The following is an 18,633-nucleotide window of genomic DNA, read 5'->3' as shown; positions in this document are numbered from 1 at the left end:
TGTCTCTCTCTGCCTCTCTCAAAAAAAAAAAAAAAAGAGAAAAAGAAAAACCTTTATTTTTTTCAACGTTTTTAATTTATTTTTGGGGCAGAGAGAGACAGAGCATGAACAGGGGAGGGCAGAGAGAGAGGGAGACACAGAATCGGAAACAGGCTCCAGGCTCTGAGCCATCAGCCCAGAGCCTGACGCGGGGCTCGAACTCACGGACCGCGAGATGGTGACCTGGCCGAAGTCGGACACCTAACCGACTGTGCCACCCAGGCGCCAAGAAAAACCTTTAAAAAAAAGAAAAAAAATAAAATAAAAAGAAAAGAAAAAGAAAAGAAAAGGTCTCAAGGAGAACAAAATTGCCTTGATTGAGAACCACTGAGGCACGATGGAGATGATGGTGATGTTAATGCCGTGGTGACAATGGTTTTGATGGTAATGATGGTGGCAGTGGTGGCCGTGACCACAGTGAAGATGACTGTGGTGGTATCGACCGAGGTGATGATGAAGATTTTAGAAGACACATTCTTTTTTCAAATCATTTACTTTTTCGATATGGAACCTCTCTGTGATCATTACGTGGTCTCTGTATCACGAAGCTTGCAGTTATCGGCCATCAGTGTGACAGCCCATTGTGCTTTAGTTTGCCATGTGTAAAATGGGTGTAATACTGGCATTGACCTCATAGGGATATCTGTGCTCAGGCTTTTTGATTTTAGCCATTCTAGCCGATGTGATAGGGCATCTCATTGTGATGGATTTTCGTCTCCCTGATGTCCAGTAGCGTTGACCAGCTTTCCTGTACTTGCTGGCCATTTGGATCTCTTGTGAAATATATGGCTGCGTCTTTTCCCCCATTTTAACAGTTAGGTTATTGTGTTATTAACTGGTATTAATTCTTTATATATGCTAGGTTCAAGCCCCTTTTCAGAGATATATATATATATTTTTTTCTCCCAGTTTATGGCTTGTCTTTTCATTTTCTTAATCATGCCTTTTGATGAACAGAAGTGTTTAATAATATATATATTATTTCTGTCGGACAGCATTGCTCCAGAAGAAAATTTAGGAGAATATTTATGCATATGCATAAACTTCTTATAGGACATTCAAAATAGTAAGCATTATGTATATATTTACATATATATGCTTACTATTATGTATATATTACTTACTATTACTACTTACTATTACTTACTATTATGTATATATTACTTACTTACTATTACTATTAGCATATATTAATGCTTACTATTATATATATATATATATACACACACATAATGCTTACTGTTATGTATATATATTACTATTACTTACTATTATATATATATTACTTACTTACTATTACTACTTACTATTACTTACTATTATGTATATATATTACTTACTTACTATTACTATTAGCATATTATAATGCTTACTATTATATATATATATACACACACATAATGCTTACTATTATGTATATATTACTTACTATTATATATATATATTACTTACTATTACTACTTACTATTACTTACTATTATGTATATATATTACTTACTATTACTGTTAGCATATATAATGCTTACTATTTTATATATATATATATACACACACACATAATGCTTACTTACTATATGTATATATATATTACTTACTATCTTACTACTTACTACTACTTACTATTAATATATATTATACTTACTATTAGCATATATAATGCTTACTATTATACACACACACACACACCACCATAATGCTTACTATTTTGCATGTCCTATAAGAAATCTATGCACATGCATAAATATACTCCTAAATTTTCTTCTGGAGCAATGCTGTCCAATAGAAATATAATGCAAAGCAAACACGTAATTTCAAAATTCTAGTAGCTATAATAAAAAAAACTAAAAGAAACTGCCATGAAAAAATGCTCAACATCACTCTTCATCAGAGAAATACAAATGAAATTACTTTTAATAATAGTCTAAAGGAACCAATATATCCAAAGAATTATCATTCCAACAGGTAATCAATATGAAAAATTGTTAATGGGATCTTTTATCTTTTTTTTTTTTTTTGCATACTAAGTGTAGCACCTCTCCAGAGCCATGTGTGGCTAGTGGTTACCATATTGGGCAGCACAATAATAAAATATTTATAGTTTTCACTTTTACTTTTAGGTTTACGATTCATTTCAGACTAATTTTTTGCATGTGATGTGAAAAAGGGGTCAAGTTTCATTGTTTCTAAACCTTGACCTACTTGTTCTCCCACTACTTGTTGAAAAGTCCCTCCTCTCCCAACTGAACTGACTTGGTGCTGTTCAACTGACCATATACACACACTCTGTTTACGGACTTGATTCCGTTCTACACCACAGTGTCTTGATTACTCTAGCTTTATAGTAAAGTCTGATTTCTCCAACCGTGTTCTTCCTTCACTAGATTGTTTTGCTATTCTAGGTCCCTTGCATTTCTATATAAATTTCTCACCATGAGCTTACAGGTAGGCTTCTCATCCCTATTTCACAGAGTAGGAAACTGAGGCACAGAAAGGCAGGGATTGGTCTGTCGCTTACTTGGTAAGGCACAGCATATGACTTTGCACTTGAAATACTCTGTTTACAAAGCTTGTGTTCTTTCTCTCGTACTCACAGCTCATCATCTGGAGGGCTTCTAAGTCTACAGGAATTGGCCCCTGACTTTTTCTTTGCCCTTCAGGGGCCAAGATCTCTCAAGCCAGGGCGGGGTCTCAGCAGTCTCTCATTTGTGAATCCTGATCTCCGAGTACTCAATACTAGGGGCCACCTGTTCCTGTGGGCGGCAAGTCTCTGTCTGGTGAAAGTTGAGTGTTGCGTAATGGAGCTCTTCTTCCTCCCGTAAGGAGGGGTGGCGGCATCTGGGGGAAGGCTGCCTGCCCAGGCTTCAATCAGGAGACCCTGCGTGAAGGAAGAGAAAAGGGAGTCAGAACCAAACAGTGGGGGATAGAGTGAGGCAGAGAATACCCAGGAGAGAAGTCCATAAATTCCTTCATCCATTCATCTCACATACATTTTTGTGGAATTCCCTCCATTCATACCTTCCTCAAGTATTTAATATATAGCACTTTATTTGATGCTTGTGAATCTCATTAATTTGCCACAACAACCCCATAAGGAAGATATTATTACTGTCCTCATTTTATCGATACGAAAACTGAGGGTGAACCAAGAAAACAGCGTGCTCAAAGTCCCCGGTGAAACCAGGATCCAGCCCAAGTCCTTTCTGACCCCAAAGCCTGGTGTCCTACTGAGGCCCCCTGTGTACGAGGCCCTGAGCTGGGTGCTGCATATACTGTAATGAGTAAAGATGTAGGCACTGACCTCTTGCAGCTGACACTTTAATCGAGGGAGGAGGCAAGAAGCAAGTTAAACAAGTAAGTATCTAATGGTGAATTATGATATAATGGACAGGAACTGGGTAAGAGAGAGAGAGAATTGCAAAGCCTCAATTTGAGCCAGCACCTGTCCTTAGGGAGCTCACAGTTTCGTGGATGGACAGTCAAAGAAATTATGTCCCTACGACATAGGCAGAAAAATAGCCCCCCAAAGATGCCCACACCCTAATCCCCTAGGACCTATGAATGTGTTACCTTACATGGAAAAAGGGATTTTAAGGATGAAGTTAGATTAGGGATATTGAGATGGGGAGTTTGCCCTGGATTATTGGGGTGTGACCAATGTAATCACAGGGGTCTTTATCTTTACAATTCAAAGGAGGCAGAGAGGGACTTGAAGATGTTATACTCATGGCCTTGAAGACAGAGACCTGGGTCACGAACGAAGGGATACAGACGCTTCTGGAAAAAGCAAGAAAATGCCTTTCTCCCCTGGAGCCTCCAGAAGGAACTCAGTCCTGCCTGCCAATGCCTTGGTTTTAACCCAGTGAAAACTTGTGGACTTGGATTTGTGACCTCTGGAACTGTAAGATGATAAATGTATGCTGTTGGAAGCCACTAAATGTGTGCCGGTTCATGACAGCAGCATGCTGCTCCCCGCCCTTGATGAGAACACTTCAACGGAACGATTCCTGTTTTTGTTGATTGTTCAGAGTAAGAGTTACACACACCACACACACACACACCACCACACACAACCACCTCCTGACGCCGTTGTTACCAAGGCCTCTGCTTAGTGAAAGCCACATGGGCCCCTTTCAGTCCCCGCCTTTCTGGACTTTGCAACAACAGAAAGGTCATCCAACTGCTTGTCTTCCCTAAACAAAAGCGCTTCTTTTCTGGACTGCAAGGTGTCCATCAGCGGTCTCTTTGCTGCTTGCTTTGCATTTCCCTGACCCCTAAGTATTAGAGGGGCCCCGGATACCTCCAGCCCATTCTCTCCCTTGAACCGTAGACTTTGATCCAGTGGTGTACTTGAAATCCCCGTTCCCTGGTCCAAAACTCACACAGAACATATTCAAACGGAACTTCTCCTTTACTCCCCCAAATCTCTTCCTCCTACAACCTTCTCAAGCACGATGATTGGTGCCTCTGTTCTTCTGGCTGCCCACAGGAAAAATCTAGGTCATCCCAGACCCCCTCTGTCACTCATATCCCACCCTCAATCCATTAGCAAACTCCATTTAGCCTTAACCTCAGACTTCATCCGGAATGCAATCAAGCCCCACCCTCATGACATCTTGGTTCCAGCCACCATCATTTCCAGCCGGGGATGTTCCTCTAGCCTCCTTTTTAACTTCCCTGCCACACACAGTCTCTTTCGCACTTAGTGGCCAGAGGGATCTGTGAACATGAAACCTGGATTGTGTCCTTCTTCTGCTTCAACGCCTCCAGACGCCCACAGTGGACTATGTGTGCAGACATGATTTACAAACACCCTGACTTCTTCAAACTCATGTCCCATTTCTTGGCACTTGCCTCTCTCTGTCTAATTACACAGACTTCCTGCTGGTCCTCCATTCACTGGTCTGCCTCCCATTTCTGAGCATTTGCACCTGCTGTTTCTTCTGCCCAGCATGCTCTTTGATCACAATAGATCGCAAACTCTTGAACCTCCTTCATGTCTTTGCTTAATCATCTCTAACAAAACCACAGGCCAAACCTATGGAATGGGAGAGAATATTTGCAAATCATATATCTGAAAATACCCAGGATATTATCCAGGATAATATCCAGGATATATAAAGAACTCCTACAATTCAATAACAAAAAACCCCAAATAATTCAGTTTTTTAAATGGGTAAAAAAAAAAAAAAACACCTTGAATTAGACATTTCTCCAAAGAAGATATACAATGGCTAACAAGCCTATGCAAAGACACTCACCATTGCTAATCATTAGAGAGATGCAAATCAAAAGTATAGTGAGCTATCATCTCACATCCATGAGGAGTGAGATGATGCCCACTATAGCAAGCAAAAAAAAAATGAAAAATAAAAAATAGCAAGTGTTGGCAAGGATATGGAAAAAATGAGCCCTTGTGCACTGTTGCTGGGAAAGAAAAATGGTGTAGCCACTGTGGAAGACAGTATGGCGGTTTCTCAAAATTTAAAATGGAAACTCCCATGACCCAGCAAGTCCACTTGGGAGTGTCTATCCCCCAAATTGAAAGCAGGATCTCAAAAAGATATTTGCATGCCCATGTACATTGCAGCATTATTCACAATAGCTGGGGGTGGAAGCAAACTTAGTATCCATCTGCAGAAGAATGGATAAAGAAAATGTGCTATATACATTATATATACAACAGGATATTATTCAGTCCTTGGAAAGAAGGACATCCTGTTACAGGCTACAACATGGATAAACCTTGAGCACATTATGCTAAGTGAAATAAGCCAGTCACAAAAATATAAAAACTGCATGATTCCACTTCTGTGATGTACCTACGAAAGCCATCAACCTACAGAAGCAGAAAGCAGAATGGTGGTTTCAAGGGGCAGGAGTGTCAGGGGAAGTGGGTACTCGCTGTCCGATGGACACATACAGAGTTTGTTGTGCAAGACGAAAATGTTCTAGAAATCTGTTGCACAACTATTCATTTAAAAATGGCTAAGATGGTAAAGTTACCACAAAAAAATAAAGCACAGAAAAAACACAAGCCATCTCCCCAGCACCCCTGGTCTCTGTGCCCTCCACTTTCCCCCAAGTACACGTCTGCCTTTCACATTGTAGTCACTTATTGTTGTTTGATTGGTTGTTTATTTGGTTTGGTTGTATCCCTCCTGTCTAGACTGATACTTCACGGAGCCCAAGATGAACAATTTTTTTTCAGAGATGAATCCCTGTCACTTGGGAGGGGCTCAATAGCACTTCCCAAATGAATTAGTAAATAAAAGATACATGGTACTCTGCTCAAAAACCTCCAAAGACTTCCAGTCTGAATATAAATGAATGAAAAGCATGACATTTACATCAGAGCGTGAAGGCTGAACAGGAATGAAGAAGTGGAAATGGGAAGGAAGAGCATTTGAGGAGAGAATAACAGTCCATGTAAACACCAGAGGCACAAATACCCTTGTTCAGAGGAGTCCAGTGTGGATGGAGTGGAAAGTAAGAGTGACTTTCTGAGCCAACTAGAGCCTAAGGCAGAAGAAAATACATGTGCTTATATATGTGTGTGGTGTGTGTTGTTGTGTTTCTAACAGTTTTTCACCCACATTAAAATAATTAAAATATTATTGCAAACTTGAAGAATGCATGTAATAAAACATTATTTTCAGTTAAAGATTTTATTTATACCCGAACCAGAATTTATGATAATTTGTGCTTTCCTGGTTTTACTGGAAGCAAACGCAGAGAGGACATTTTCCAAAATCAACGTCTCTGCTCCTTTCATTTTCAATTGAGAATACTGCCATGTTTGACAATTTCTCTGGTTCAGTTATGATCTTAGATAATTTTTTAATTTTCTTTTGAAGAGAGAGAGTGCATGAGCAGGGGAGAGGGGCAGAGGGAGAAAGAGAGAATCCCAAGCTGGCCCATGCCACCAGTACAGAGTCCAACATGGGGCTCAATCTCGTAAATAAAGTTTTATTGGAACGCAGCTGTGCTCATTCATTTGCATATGGTCTATTGGCTGTTTTCACTCTACAACAGCAGAGATGAGTGGTTACAACAGACTGTAAAGTGTGCAAAGCCAAAAGTATCTATCTGGCCCTTGATAGAAAAAGTTGCCAGCCTCTGCTTTAGACAATGGGGGCAAACAGGTGTTTAAAATGCAGAGGAACTGGATAATGGTGGCTTTTGGATGACTGCTTGGTGTAGGACAAGGAAGGTGAGAGGCAAGGAGATGAGGAGGTCCAGGAAAAAGATTCTGAATCCTTGGCAATGATGGGGGTCAAGATAGAGAGAAGGGGGTGAAGCTAGCTGTCCTTAAGAGGAAAATGGACAAGATGTGGTGAATTTGGGGCTGTAGGAAAGACAAGGAGGAGAGACAGAAGGTGACTCCTGCATGCCTGACAGGAAAGAAAGAGGAGGGAGTGGTTGTGCTGTCCCAAAGATGGGGAATCCCAAGGAGGAGGAGGAGGAGATAAGGAGAGGAACTTTGGCCATGCTCAGTAGAGCAATTCTAAATGCCATCCTGGGATAGGTATCCTATCCTGGGATAGGATGCTTGATGGCAAGATGCCCAGGTCACTCACCTGAGACACTGGCCTCGTGACAACGTTTGCACTCTCCATGCCTGTATTCTTGGTGCCCACTGAAGGCTTTGTCACTTTCTTCCTGTGGGATCTCACTCTGAAAGAAGAGACCAGAAAGCCTTTCAGTCTGGCCAGCTCAGCATGCTGTGGGCAGACTGACCCCCTCCTCCGATTCTCTCTTAAGGGGCTGGAAGGGTGATGGAGGTGGGAGAGTGGTGATCCCATTCTAGAGACCCTAGTGTTGAGAATGCAGGCCTTCCTATCCTGGACAATGGGGACAGAGCTCTTTTTTTTTTTTTTTAATTTTTTTCTTAATCTTTATTTATTTTGAGAGAGAGACAGAGTGTGAGCAGGGGAGGAGCAGAGAGAGAGGGAGACACAGAATCTGAAGCAGGCTCCAGGCCTCCAGCTGTCAGCACAGAGCCCGACACGGGGCTCAAACCCACGGACCACGAGATGGTGACCTGAGCCGAAGTCAGATGCTTACCAGCTGAGCCACCCAGGTGCCCCAAGAGTTTCCGTGACAGACTCACCCAGGTGCCATCGACCTCCTTCCTGCCCTTGCTTCAGATTCTTCACCCACCCAGGTCCCTCCATCCTGTGCTCGCCTGCCCTTCCTGCCCAGGGCTATCCCTCCCTCCCCAAGGTCAATGCTCACAGGATAATGATGATGCAGAGAACCAGGAAGATCAGAGCCGTTGCACCTGCTCCACCGACTGCCCCCAGCAGCCTTTCTGATAAAGGCCATGTTTTTCCTGCACACAGATTGAATTATTGGTGATTCCTCTCCAAGGACCTCGGTATCTTCTCCCACTTCCTGTGGGACCCTAGATTTTTCCAGCCCCCCTGCCAGCCTCAAAACACAGGGACCTGGGGCTGGGGGAGGGGATTAGGACCAGGTGAGTGAGGCACACAGGGGCTGGATTGCAGCCTGTCTTATTTAAAATGCAGTTACTTTGTCCTTGAGATATTTATTTTATGTTCGTGTATATTTTTAAAAAAATACTGTGTTGCAGTATTACTTCCATTACTGAGGTTTTTTGGCTTCTCCTTAAATTAAAAAAATTAATGTTTATTTTTGAGGGGGGAGGGGCAAAGAGAGAGGGAGACACAGAGTTCGAAGCGGGCTCCAGGCTCTGAGCTGTCAGCACAGAGTCCTGACACAAGGCTCAAACCCAGGGACCGTGAGATCATGACCTGAGCCCAAGTCAGACACTTAACTGACTGAGCCACACAGGCACCTTGGCTTCTCCTTAAAGTTTGGGCACATGGTGGCCTCCTTCCTGCCCCACAAATCAAGGACCTTGTGTTCTCAGACACACCTGTGCAGGCCCCAGCCCCTCTCCTCCAAGACCCACCCCTTTCCCCTGGCTTCCCCTCTCAGCCTTCACCCCACCCTACAGCTGGGGTCTGGCTGGAAGAGGACAGTGATACTGAAGGTAGCAGGGAAAAATCCAGGCCTCACAGGGGAGCACAGACCAGAGCTGAGATCCCTTTAAGGGCCAGGGGTGCAGCTGGGGAGCCCCGGGGTTGGGGGGGGCGGTGCTGTTGTTCTCCTCCAGCCACCCCACAGATGCACTCACTCTGCAGCAAGAGGCTCAGGGAGACGTGCTGGGAGCCCACTGCATTCTGAGCTCGGCACGTATATTCCCCTTCATCTCTCTCCTGTACCGAGGCAGCTCCAGCACCCCCGGGTTCGGGCTGCACAGGGTCAGGTGCCCCTGGGCCCAGCTTAGCCTGGCAGGGGGGTTGCTGTTGACGACACAGACCAGGCGCAAGGACTGGCTCTCCAGGACTGAAAGAGATGAGCCATTCTCCAGGGCTGTGGGTGCTGGAGAAAAAGAGACTGAGGGTCAGAGAGACAAAAAGAGAGAAAGCAGAAGGATATGAAAAGAGACCGGAGGAGGGGACGGGGAACAGAGGTCAATTGAAGTGCAGGAAAAGGCACACTTTCTCCCCTTGATGGTGGGAATGTGCACTTTCCACCCTCCATGCAGGACAACTTGGCCAGCATTTCTCAACTTGGAAAGAACATAAAAGCTACATTTGCTTTTAGGAACTTACCCCACAGACATACATACACTTTGCTGTGAAAGGTGACACAAGTTTACTTACTCATCATAGCATTTTGGGTAATACAGTAAAATGAACGCCGTGATGTTCCGTTAGTGGAAGGCGCACGCAGAAGCAGAACCCGCCCACGTGAAGGAACACTGCGCAGTCACAGAGCAGAAGGAGGACAGTCTGTGTTGCTGACGGCAAAGGGCCCCTTAGATGCTTAGCAAACACACTGAGGCTCAGAGCAGCGACACTTTCCGGAGGGAACTGGACATCTGAGGCCGACTTGCTGGGCGTTATGAATACGTGTCCATGTGAATAGATTAGCTGTTCAAAAGCACTCAGAATAAACGGGTTGGCAGGAAAATAAAAGGTGAGGGCGTCCGGAGGTGCATAAGGGCAGTTCTGCCGGGCGAGTGTCGCCCTGTTCTTGCTCTCCTGATAACAGGGGGGAGGGCAGAAGTGGGGGAGGGAGGGGCCGAAGGGGACAGCTTGCTCACAGGGCCATGGGGGCCGGGGAGGGGGAGGGCCCCTGGGGGACCCACAAGAGGGACCCGGCCCTGCCCTTGCTCCCTGCACCCTAGTAGAGGCCCCTATCCTACCTGTGCCGTTTCTTGGAAGACAGTGACGGTCAAGTTCCACGGAGAATCTGGGACAGAAAGACATGGCAGATTGGCGTCAACGGAGAGGGCTGGTGGGACATTGGCCCTCAGTCCCCCACGGGAGCTGCAGAAATGGGAAGAGGGTGGAGATCCTCCTGATCCCCTCCCAGCCCACATGCCAGGACCCGACACCCAAGGTCCCAGGCCCTGACCCCCCAGCCAACTGCCCTCAGGACCCCATCAGGGATCCGGGTGGCCCTGGCCCGGTTCTCACAGGACACGTTGAGGTGAATGGTCCTCATTGTGGTCACTCCGGTCCCAGGCAAGGTCACCTGACAGGTGAGGTCGGTGCCGTGGTCTTGGAGCCGTGGGGTGAGAGTGAGCACTGAGGAGAGGTGAGTCCTGGGGTCCAGGCAGGTGAGGGAGGCTGACGTCCCAGAGAAGATGGGGGGGGTGTGCCCCGCTCACAGGCTCAGGGCACAGAGCGGGTCAGGTTACTGGGGGGTGTCCAGACTCCAGGGTCTTAGGGATGAGGATGTCAGGTGTGTGGGTCAGGGCTGGGGGGGAAATGGGGAGACACGGGGATCAGAAGGTGGGTCCACAGTGTGGCCCTGAGAGAAGCCTCAGGATTTGGTCCAGCTCCTGACTCTGAGCCCCAGCATGCACTACCCCCAGCCCCTCCCGGGTTGTCCTGGACCCCCAACCTTCCCCTGTGGCCTCTCCCACAATCTGCTCTTACCTGTCACACACGCACGGAGAGCTGGTCCCGTGTGTAACTATATCTCAAATAAGGCCCTCTCTCCACCCTAAAGACATATGTCCCCAAGTCACTTCTCCGTGCATCTCTGATGTCCAGGAAGCAATTGTAGTCCCGGGGGTTTCCAAGGAGGTGGAATCGGCCCTGGGACTCCTGCCGCACTTTTCCATCTGGGTTGTTTGTGGCCACTAGAACATCCTGTTGTACACCGGCCCCTTTCCGGAACCAGTAGCCGAGAGCTGGGGTAGACTCAGACCAGCCTTCCCGGGGATAGAAGCATCTGCAGGACACTCGCACACACAGGCCCTCCTGCCCCTTTGCGTCCTGCACTTGCAGCCAGTAATGCCCCTGTGGCCCCCTCTCGGCCCCCCTCTGGCCCTCGGCCCCCTCCGTCCCCCAGAGCAGGGCCAACAGCAGCAGAAGCATGTCTGGGCTTGGAGGTGCCGGGTCCCCGGGGAGCCTGTTTCTCCGGGTTTGTCTCTCAGAATCTAAGAGCTGCAAGACTGAGAGGAGGCCCCGACAGGAAGTTGACAGTGATGTCAGAACAGTGGCCCTCGTCAGAGAAGGAACCTCGCACGCAGACGCTGTCAGGGCTGGGACAGCCCTTGGGAATCAGCCATCCACCACCATATCTCCACTGCTGGGGACCCTGGGCCTAGAGGCCAGAGAGGGTGAGAGCCTCGCCCAAATGCACACCTTGTGCAGGGCTCGAGCCCCATCTCCCGCCTTCCTGCCAATGCCCCTCCCCTTCTGGGGTCATTTTTTTGCAAAGTGAAAAAGGGTTCCTTTGGGCCAGACCACCTGAATCACAGGCTGTACATGTCTGTGGAACTCATGTGGGGACATAGGGACCTGAGAGATGGGGGAGGCCAGGGGTGGAGGTGTGAGGAGGTCAACTGTCCTCCCTCCCTTGGAATCCACATGGTTGGCCTCCCCTCCCTGCTCATGAGACCACACACTAGCCCCAGGCACTGCCCCTGGAGTCACTGTCCAGCAAGGAAACAGTAGGTGTCGGTACCCAGAGCTCCCTGTGGCAGGGGACACACAGGCAGAGAGAGGTGCTGTTCATAGGAAGGTTGGAGGTTGGAGGTCGTGTCGTAGGAAGACTGGGCACAGGGGACACTCAAGCAGGGGAGACGAAGATTCTAAGGACATTGAGGGGAGACTGACACAAAGGACACGTGGGAAACTGAAGCTGTGGCTGTACACAGGGTTGGTATGGGGGGAAGGGCAGAGGAAAAGGGACCAATTTTGAAAGGGGTAGAAACTTCCCCCTTTGTTGCGGCTGTCTGGGTGCCAGGACGATTTCTTCACCGCTGGTATCTCACCCTTTTTTCTATTGCTCCAGAAGGTGGCGGGGTCTGCCAACCTCTAGGGCTTTGCCCGTGAGGGCTCTGGTCCCAGGAGTCAGGTGTGCAGGAGACAGGGAGTGAGGAATGCCAGCTGGGTGTCATCCACTCTCCAGGTGGGGATGATTTGGTGAGAGAAGAGACGTGCACCTGAATTCACAGAAGGTTATGTTTAACTGTGTGGCTGGGGGCTGGGAGGAGGTTCTGGGAGGTTCTGGTGCCTCCTTCCACCTATGTTGGTTCTCTTGACACATTTGGGTGGGGGGAACATAAGATACAAAGAAGAGGCTCCAACAAGAACAACTCAGTGATTCATCACAAAATAGAAACAGAGCGTTGCAGGCACCCTGGACCATCCCTTCGATCCCCATCCCTCTTGCACGCCCCACTCCTCCCAAAGGAGTCCCTAGACTCACTTTAATGCTGATTGTTCCCTTGCTTTTTTCTTCATGGTTTCATCACCCGAGCATGCTGCTTGTACTATGTAGTACTACGCTCATGTTTTTCTTAAGACTGTGTGTGCACAGAGAACATTAGTCTGTTTTCTTCCATGCAACTTCATGAATCTGCCCCTCCCACGTTACCCCTGCCCTGAATCCTTACCCATAACCAGGGGCACAGTCAGCACTGGGGTCACCGAGAAGGGAAGGGGCAGGATTTCGGCATGCATAGGCACTCCTGCACCATCATAATTCCTGCAATGCTGCCACGTGTCACCCTGCAGCCCCATCCCCCTGTGCTGGACCACACACAGCAGGGTCAATTGCAGCCTCTCTATAGTCAGAAGGGTTGGGCCATGTCCAATCTGTTTCCCATGGTCCCCAGTTTGCAAAGAAAAGCAGAAGAATGAGGGGCGCCTGGGTGGCTCAGTCGGTTAAGTGTCCAACTTCGGCTCAGGTCATGATCTCGCGTTTTGTGAGTTCGAGCCCCGCGTCGGGCTCTGTGCTGACAGCTCAGAGCCTGGAGCCTGCTTTGGATTCTGTGTCTCCCTCTTTCTCTGCCCCTCCCCCGTTCGTGCTCTGTCTCTCTCACTCTGTCAAAAATAAATAAACATTAAAAAAAAATTAAAAAAAAAAGAAAAGCAGAAGAATGAGAAGGAGAGATACGGGGAAACCACAGAGAATCTAGCTGTGTGCAAAGGAGGAACTTATAACCCACAGGCCATCAGAGCTAGGAGGCCTTCTAGCCCCACTTCTCTGATTTTCAGAAGAAGACACTGAGGTCCAGAGTGGGCAAATGAATTGCACAACTCATATATGGGTGCCCTGTCTCATACACCACTGTCTACACAGGGAACTACTTAACCAATCTTTGTCAGACCAGAATTCATTGAGCTGGGAGATGGGTAGTTTATGTTAATCTGAGAGGGAAGAATTATCAACTTTTCCCATGAGATGGAGAGAAAATTTCATTCATTCATTCACTCATTCATTCAACAACCATTTACCTTATGCCTTCAGGTTTCCAGTAAAGGGGTGAATATGAGAGATGTAGCTCTTGTCTTTGAGGGGAGTAGCATCTGGCTGGGAGACAGATTCCTGACAATTCCAATGTCACAGGGTAGGTGGCTGGGATGGGGGAAGTGAAGTCTAGGGATGGCTGAGGGGGATGGGTGGGGGGGGACGGCGGGGGCTCTTGCCCTTCTGAACTGCGAAGTGGGTCCTCAGAGACAAGTTGACATGGTAGGGACTCTCAGGCAATCTCAAGGGATGTGAATTTCACAGGTGATCTTGGTACCCTGAGAATTCCTGGACTCTCAGGTATTGTGTTCTCAATCCTACTCAGTCTCCTAATGTGCTGGAAATCCTCCTCCAGCTACCAACTTTTGTGCTCTGTTTGTGACCAACATCACCTCTGCCCCAGCAGAGGAGGGCCACCACCCACAGGGGGGCGCTATCTCCAAACAGGACTTACCTGGCTGGGGGTGCGGGGTGGGCCCTGGGAAAGGGTGGTGGTGCTGTCCGTGGTTCTGAATCAGAGGGGAGTGCTGGCTTTGGGCATGTCCACAGCTCTGTGGAGGGGCCTGATCACACAGAACAGGGATCCTAGGTCTGGAGTCAGTATACTCAGCATGTCAGATGTGCTGGAGAGGGCTTAGGTCTACCTGGAAGGGAAACTCCAGGGGAAGGGAACTCCCTCAGGGGAAGGGAAGGTGTCAGTCTCTCCTCATCCTTCTATCCACCCTCAGAAATGTCCTATGGACAATGCCAGGCTGTTGCCACTAGTTCAAGAGCAGGGAAAGTGAAGGTTCTGTGTTGCCCTTTTACATATCCGGTTCCATTTCATTTTCTGAACATCTCTGACAGAGAGGGGTAATCCCCTCATCACATAGAGCAGGCAGCCAAAACTCAAGACAAATGGGCAGCTGTAGGAACTAGCTTCCAAAGACCACCCCAAACAACCCTGCCCTTCCTTATGCAAACATGGAGCTCCTCTCATTATGAGATAAAGTTGTTATTATTATCTCCTCCTCTTGAATCAAGGTCAGGTCCATGACTACTTTGATTAATAGAATGTGGAGGACAAGATGTTCTCAGACTCATACAGCTCAGATATTAAGAAGGCTTGGTAGCTTCTGCTCCTGCCTCGCAGAGTCCTGGGCGTCTGTGTAAGCAACCCAGGGGACTCTGATGGAGAGAGAGGCTACATAGAGGAACCCTGAGCCTCAGACATCCAGGCCCAGCCCTGGCCACCATCACAACATAACTGCCCAGAAGAGCCCAGAGCAAGACAAGGGGTGAAACTGTCCAGCTGGGCTCTGACCAATTTACAGCACTGTGAGACAAAATACAATGATTGTTCAGGCTACTGAGTTGTAGGGTGGCTTGATGTGCAGCAACAGGTAACTGAAACACTAGCTTGCACAAATCATAGCTAATAGGTAAAAGGTAACGTCCTGGAGGTTTACAGGCTTGATGAATTTTTCTACATACTGTGTTTCTTTGAAAATGTTTAAAAAATGTTTCTTTACTTATTTTGAGAGAGCAAGAGAGAGCAAGTGGAGGAGGAGTGGGGGGCGGTGGTGATGGAGAGAATCCCAAGCAGGGTCTGTGCTGTCAGAGCAGAGCCCAATACAGGGCTCAAACCCATGGACTGTGAGATCATGGCCTGAGCCGACATCATGAGTCAGAGACTTAACTGAGCCACCCAGGCACCCCTTGTACCTACTGTATTTAAAGGATGGCTCTTAAATGGGGATCTAAAGCCTTCAGTGAAGATGCCTGTGGAGCTTTGCCAGGCTGGGACTACATTTCCCAGAATCCCCTTCCACGTTTGCCTCCGGGTTAAAGCTGGCTACAGGAGAAGAGAGAAGTTGAAGCAGCCATGGGGCTCCGAGGGTCGGTGGAGGAGCAGGAACTATTGCAGCTCTCACACCCTATGGCTGCTCTGGTGGCTCACCTTTGTTGGCTTGACATTCCAGCTGCTCAATTGCTGGGAGCGAAGAAGGTGTTGGGGGAAAGTGGCTGAATTTCCGGGAGCAAGAGCCATTGAGCCCTGGTACATCGATTGGTCCACCAATCCAGGGGGACACAGGTGGCCCGGAGAGAAGCTCACAGTGACATGCAAAAGATCCAGGAAAACAGTGTGCCTGTTTCTCTCCTTCTAAGACATTGTCCCAGGATCTCTTTAACCTGACAACTAGGGCCATTTGCCTATTCACAGGAGCCCCATCTTCCCTGAGCAAAGGACAGGATATGGCCAACGGTCTCAGTAGTCAGAATGACCAATGCCCAGTTTTGTGTGTGTGTGTGTGTGTGTGTGTGTGTCTGTCTATGCTGATTAAATGCCCAGATTAAACATTATTTCCGGGTGTGACTGTGGGGATGTTTCCAGATGAGATTAGCGTTTGAATCGGTTGACTTGGTTGACTCAGTAAAGTAGATAACCCCTTCCGGCTGCCAGTGGGCATCATCCAAGGTCTGAAAAGAACAAAAAGCAGAGGAAGAGCAGACTCATTCCCTTCGTGAGCTGCGACATTGGTGTTTTCCTGCCCGTGCACTGGGATCTGCAGCATCAGTTCCCCCTGGTTCTCAGGCTTTGGGACTCAGACTGGAATTACACCTCTGGCTTTCCTGGGTCCCCAGCTTTCAGGTGGCAGATTGTGGGTCCCCTCAGCTTCCATTATTGAACCAGTTCTTCATAGTAAATCTCTGTTTGGTTCTATTCCTCTGGGGAACCCTGTCTAATACAGTCAAAAGGGGGACAAACAGATGAAAGCAAGACCTCATGGGCCATATTTCCTACTTTCTCATTACTTCCATGAGAAATAGAAGCCACTGAAAGTGGAAAGCTAGAGAATCAGAGAGTGAAACACCCAGATTTGTGTTTTCAGGTGTTCTCTCCAGCTGCCCTGGGGGAGGGGGCGGGTTGGAGGGGCATCTGGAGTGGACTCAACAGTCTGGGGCCGCTGACCATCCAGTATTTCTGTTGACAAAGACTCCTGTCACTAAATGCAGCATGGCCCTCTTGCACAGTTGTGACCCCTAAGAATGCTGGGCTTTACTCTGCCCATAGTGTGTGATAAGTAAATGCTTGTGGAATGCAGACCATTAAAAGTACAAATTTAGGGGGGAAAGGTGACAAATGTGGTATACAATGGGAACCAAGTTTTGAGTTAAAAACTGTATAGTATTAACAAGATGACAAAGGCTAGTCCCTGCATCAGGGGGCTGAGACTGGGTGGGACAGGAAGGAACAGGGAAGGGAGAGGAGGTGCATAGATGGGGGTAGGGGCAGGTAGAACACAAAGGAGCAGTCACAGGGTGTGTGGGCCAGGTGTTTCCAGGAAGAAGCTGACCATGATGTCCCCATATCTGTCCCTCTGGACTCCAGATCCACACCTTAGTCCCATCTCAAGAAGGGCGGAGACTCGGTCAGGCCTCTCAGCTCTGCTCCCTGGGGGCCCCCACACCTGCAGGGACAACATGGCTCTCAGATCAGAGAGTCACCCCTTTAATTCTAACTACAGGTGGGGTGGGACAGCTCAGCCCCACCTGGAACTCAGGGACTTCCTGGAGACTTCCCTGGAGAGGGATAGGCCCGCTCACCTTGTGTAGTAGATCCAGGTGAGGCCATAGGTGAAGAGGAAGCCAGCCCCCATGAGGGCCCCTCTGAGCAGGGTGAGGACCAGGGGCATGAGCCCTCCTACTCCTCAGTCACACAGTTGCCGGAAGAGGGGCTTTCTGGGGAAGTGGGGTGGGGGAGTGGGGTGGGCAGGGGATGAAGTTCTGGCCCTAGGCCCTTCCACATCCTAAACACCTGGCCAGGCTGTCCACCCCCAGAATCTGTGTTGCAACTCACTTTGCACAGAGAGGCTGAAGGAAATGTTTTGGGAGCCCAGCGGGTGCTAAGCCTGGCAGGTGAATTCTCCTTCATCTCCAGCCCCTACGTGGGGCAGCTCCAGGACATCAGGTGCTTAGGGTTGGGGGGGGGGTGCGGCTTGTTAGGGCTTTTCCTTCCTGGGACCAGCTCAGCATGGCAGGGGGTTGCTATTGGACCAAGATCCAGTGGGGGGGGGGGGTGAACAGGGATGGTGGAGCTGAGAGGTGTGCCTCTCCCACTTCCCAAACAGACACAGAGGGTGCACGACTATTTGACCCAAGCCCATGTATAGACTCCAGGAGTCTAGAGTGGCTGAAAGATCCTGGAGGGAGAGAGGCTTAGCTGAGACTAGAAGGAGGAGAGGAACCGGTCATATTAACATATGGAGGAAGGTACCTCAGGTAGAGGAGTGACAGGCAAAGGCACTGAGCCTTTTATCCCCTGGAAAAAGATGTTTCCTACTGAATCAATTCCTTTATGGACACATGGCTATGAGCCTGGTAGATGAAAGGAAATGCAAATATCTCTGGGACCTGCTAGAGAGGACAGGGAAGTTTCTGCACCTGATAAGCTGAGGAAGTCACCCTGAGGTGCATGGGAGCCACCAGAGGGCTCTGAGCGGGGAAGGGGCAGGGTAGGCTATGGGGGTAGGGAAACCTTTCTGGGCCTGTTCTATGTGGGACACAGACTTGACGGGAGACACCAGAGACCAGGAGGCTGGGCAGGAGGAAGGAGCAATGGTCAAGGCCATATGCGTGAAGGGGAGGAGGCAGGACAAAGAGGGGATGAGGAAGGGAGCAATTTGGGACATTTTCTGGAGATAAAGCTTACAGGACCCATTGATTCATGGGGGTGGGAGAGAAAAGGAGGCGTGTGGAGTTAGTCAGGAGTCCTGACCCAGGTAACTGGGGGGGATGGAGACCCGTGTC

The 18,633-nt window shown here is 48.4% G+C and overlaps 1 protein-coding gene across 1 annotated transcript; it reads right to left on the bottom strand.

Moving 5' to 3' along the window:
- Positions 1–1,923: 1,923 nt before the first annotated feature.
- Positions 1,924–11,688, bottom strand: LOC115503293 (sialic acid-binding Ig-like lectin 8). The gene is given in 13 exon segments (XM_030299425.1): positions 1,924–2,860; positions 2,863–2,914; positions 7,617–7,713; positions 8,275–8,371; positions 9,200–9,286; positions 9,289–9,447; position 9,603; positions 10,277–10,323; positions 10,551–10,731; positions 10,734–10,778; positions 10,781–10,833; positions 10,974–10,980; positions 11,025–11,688. Coding segments are annotated over 13 exon segments (1,383 nt in total). The 5' UTR covers positions 11,460–11,688; the 3' UTR covers positions 1,924–2,738.
- Between the last annotated feature and the right edge of the window lie 6,945 nt (positions 11,689–18,633).

This window comes from Lynx canadensis, chromosome E2 (genome assembly GCF_007474595.2).
Source record: "Lynx canadensis isolate LIC74 chromosome E2, mLynCan4.pri.v2, whole genome shotgun sequence".
NCBI lineage: Eukaryota > Metazoa > Chordata > Mammalia > Carnivora > Felidae > Lynx > Lynx canadensis.
This window is presented reverse-complemented; position numbering and strand designations above follow the sequence as displayed.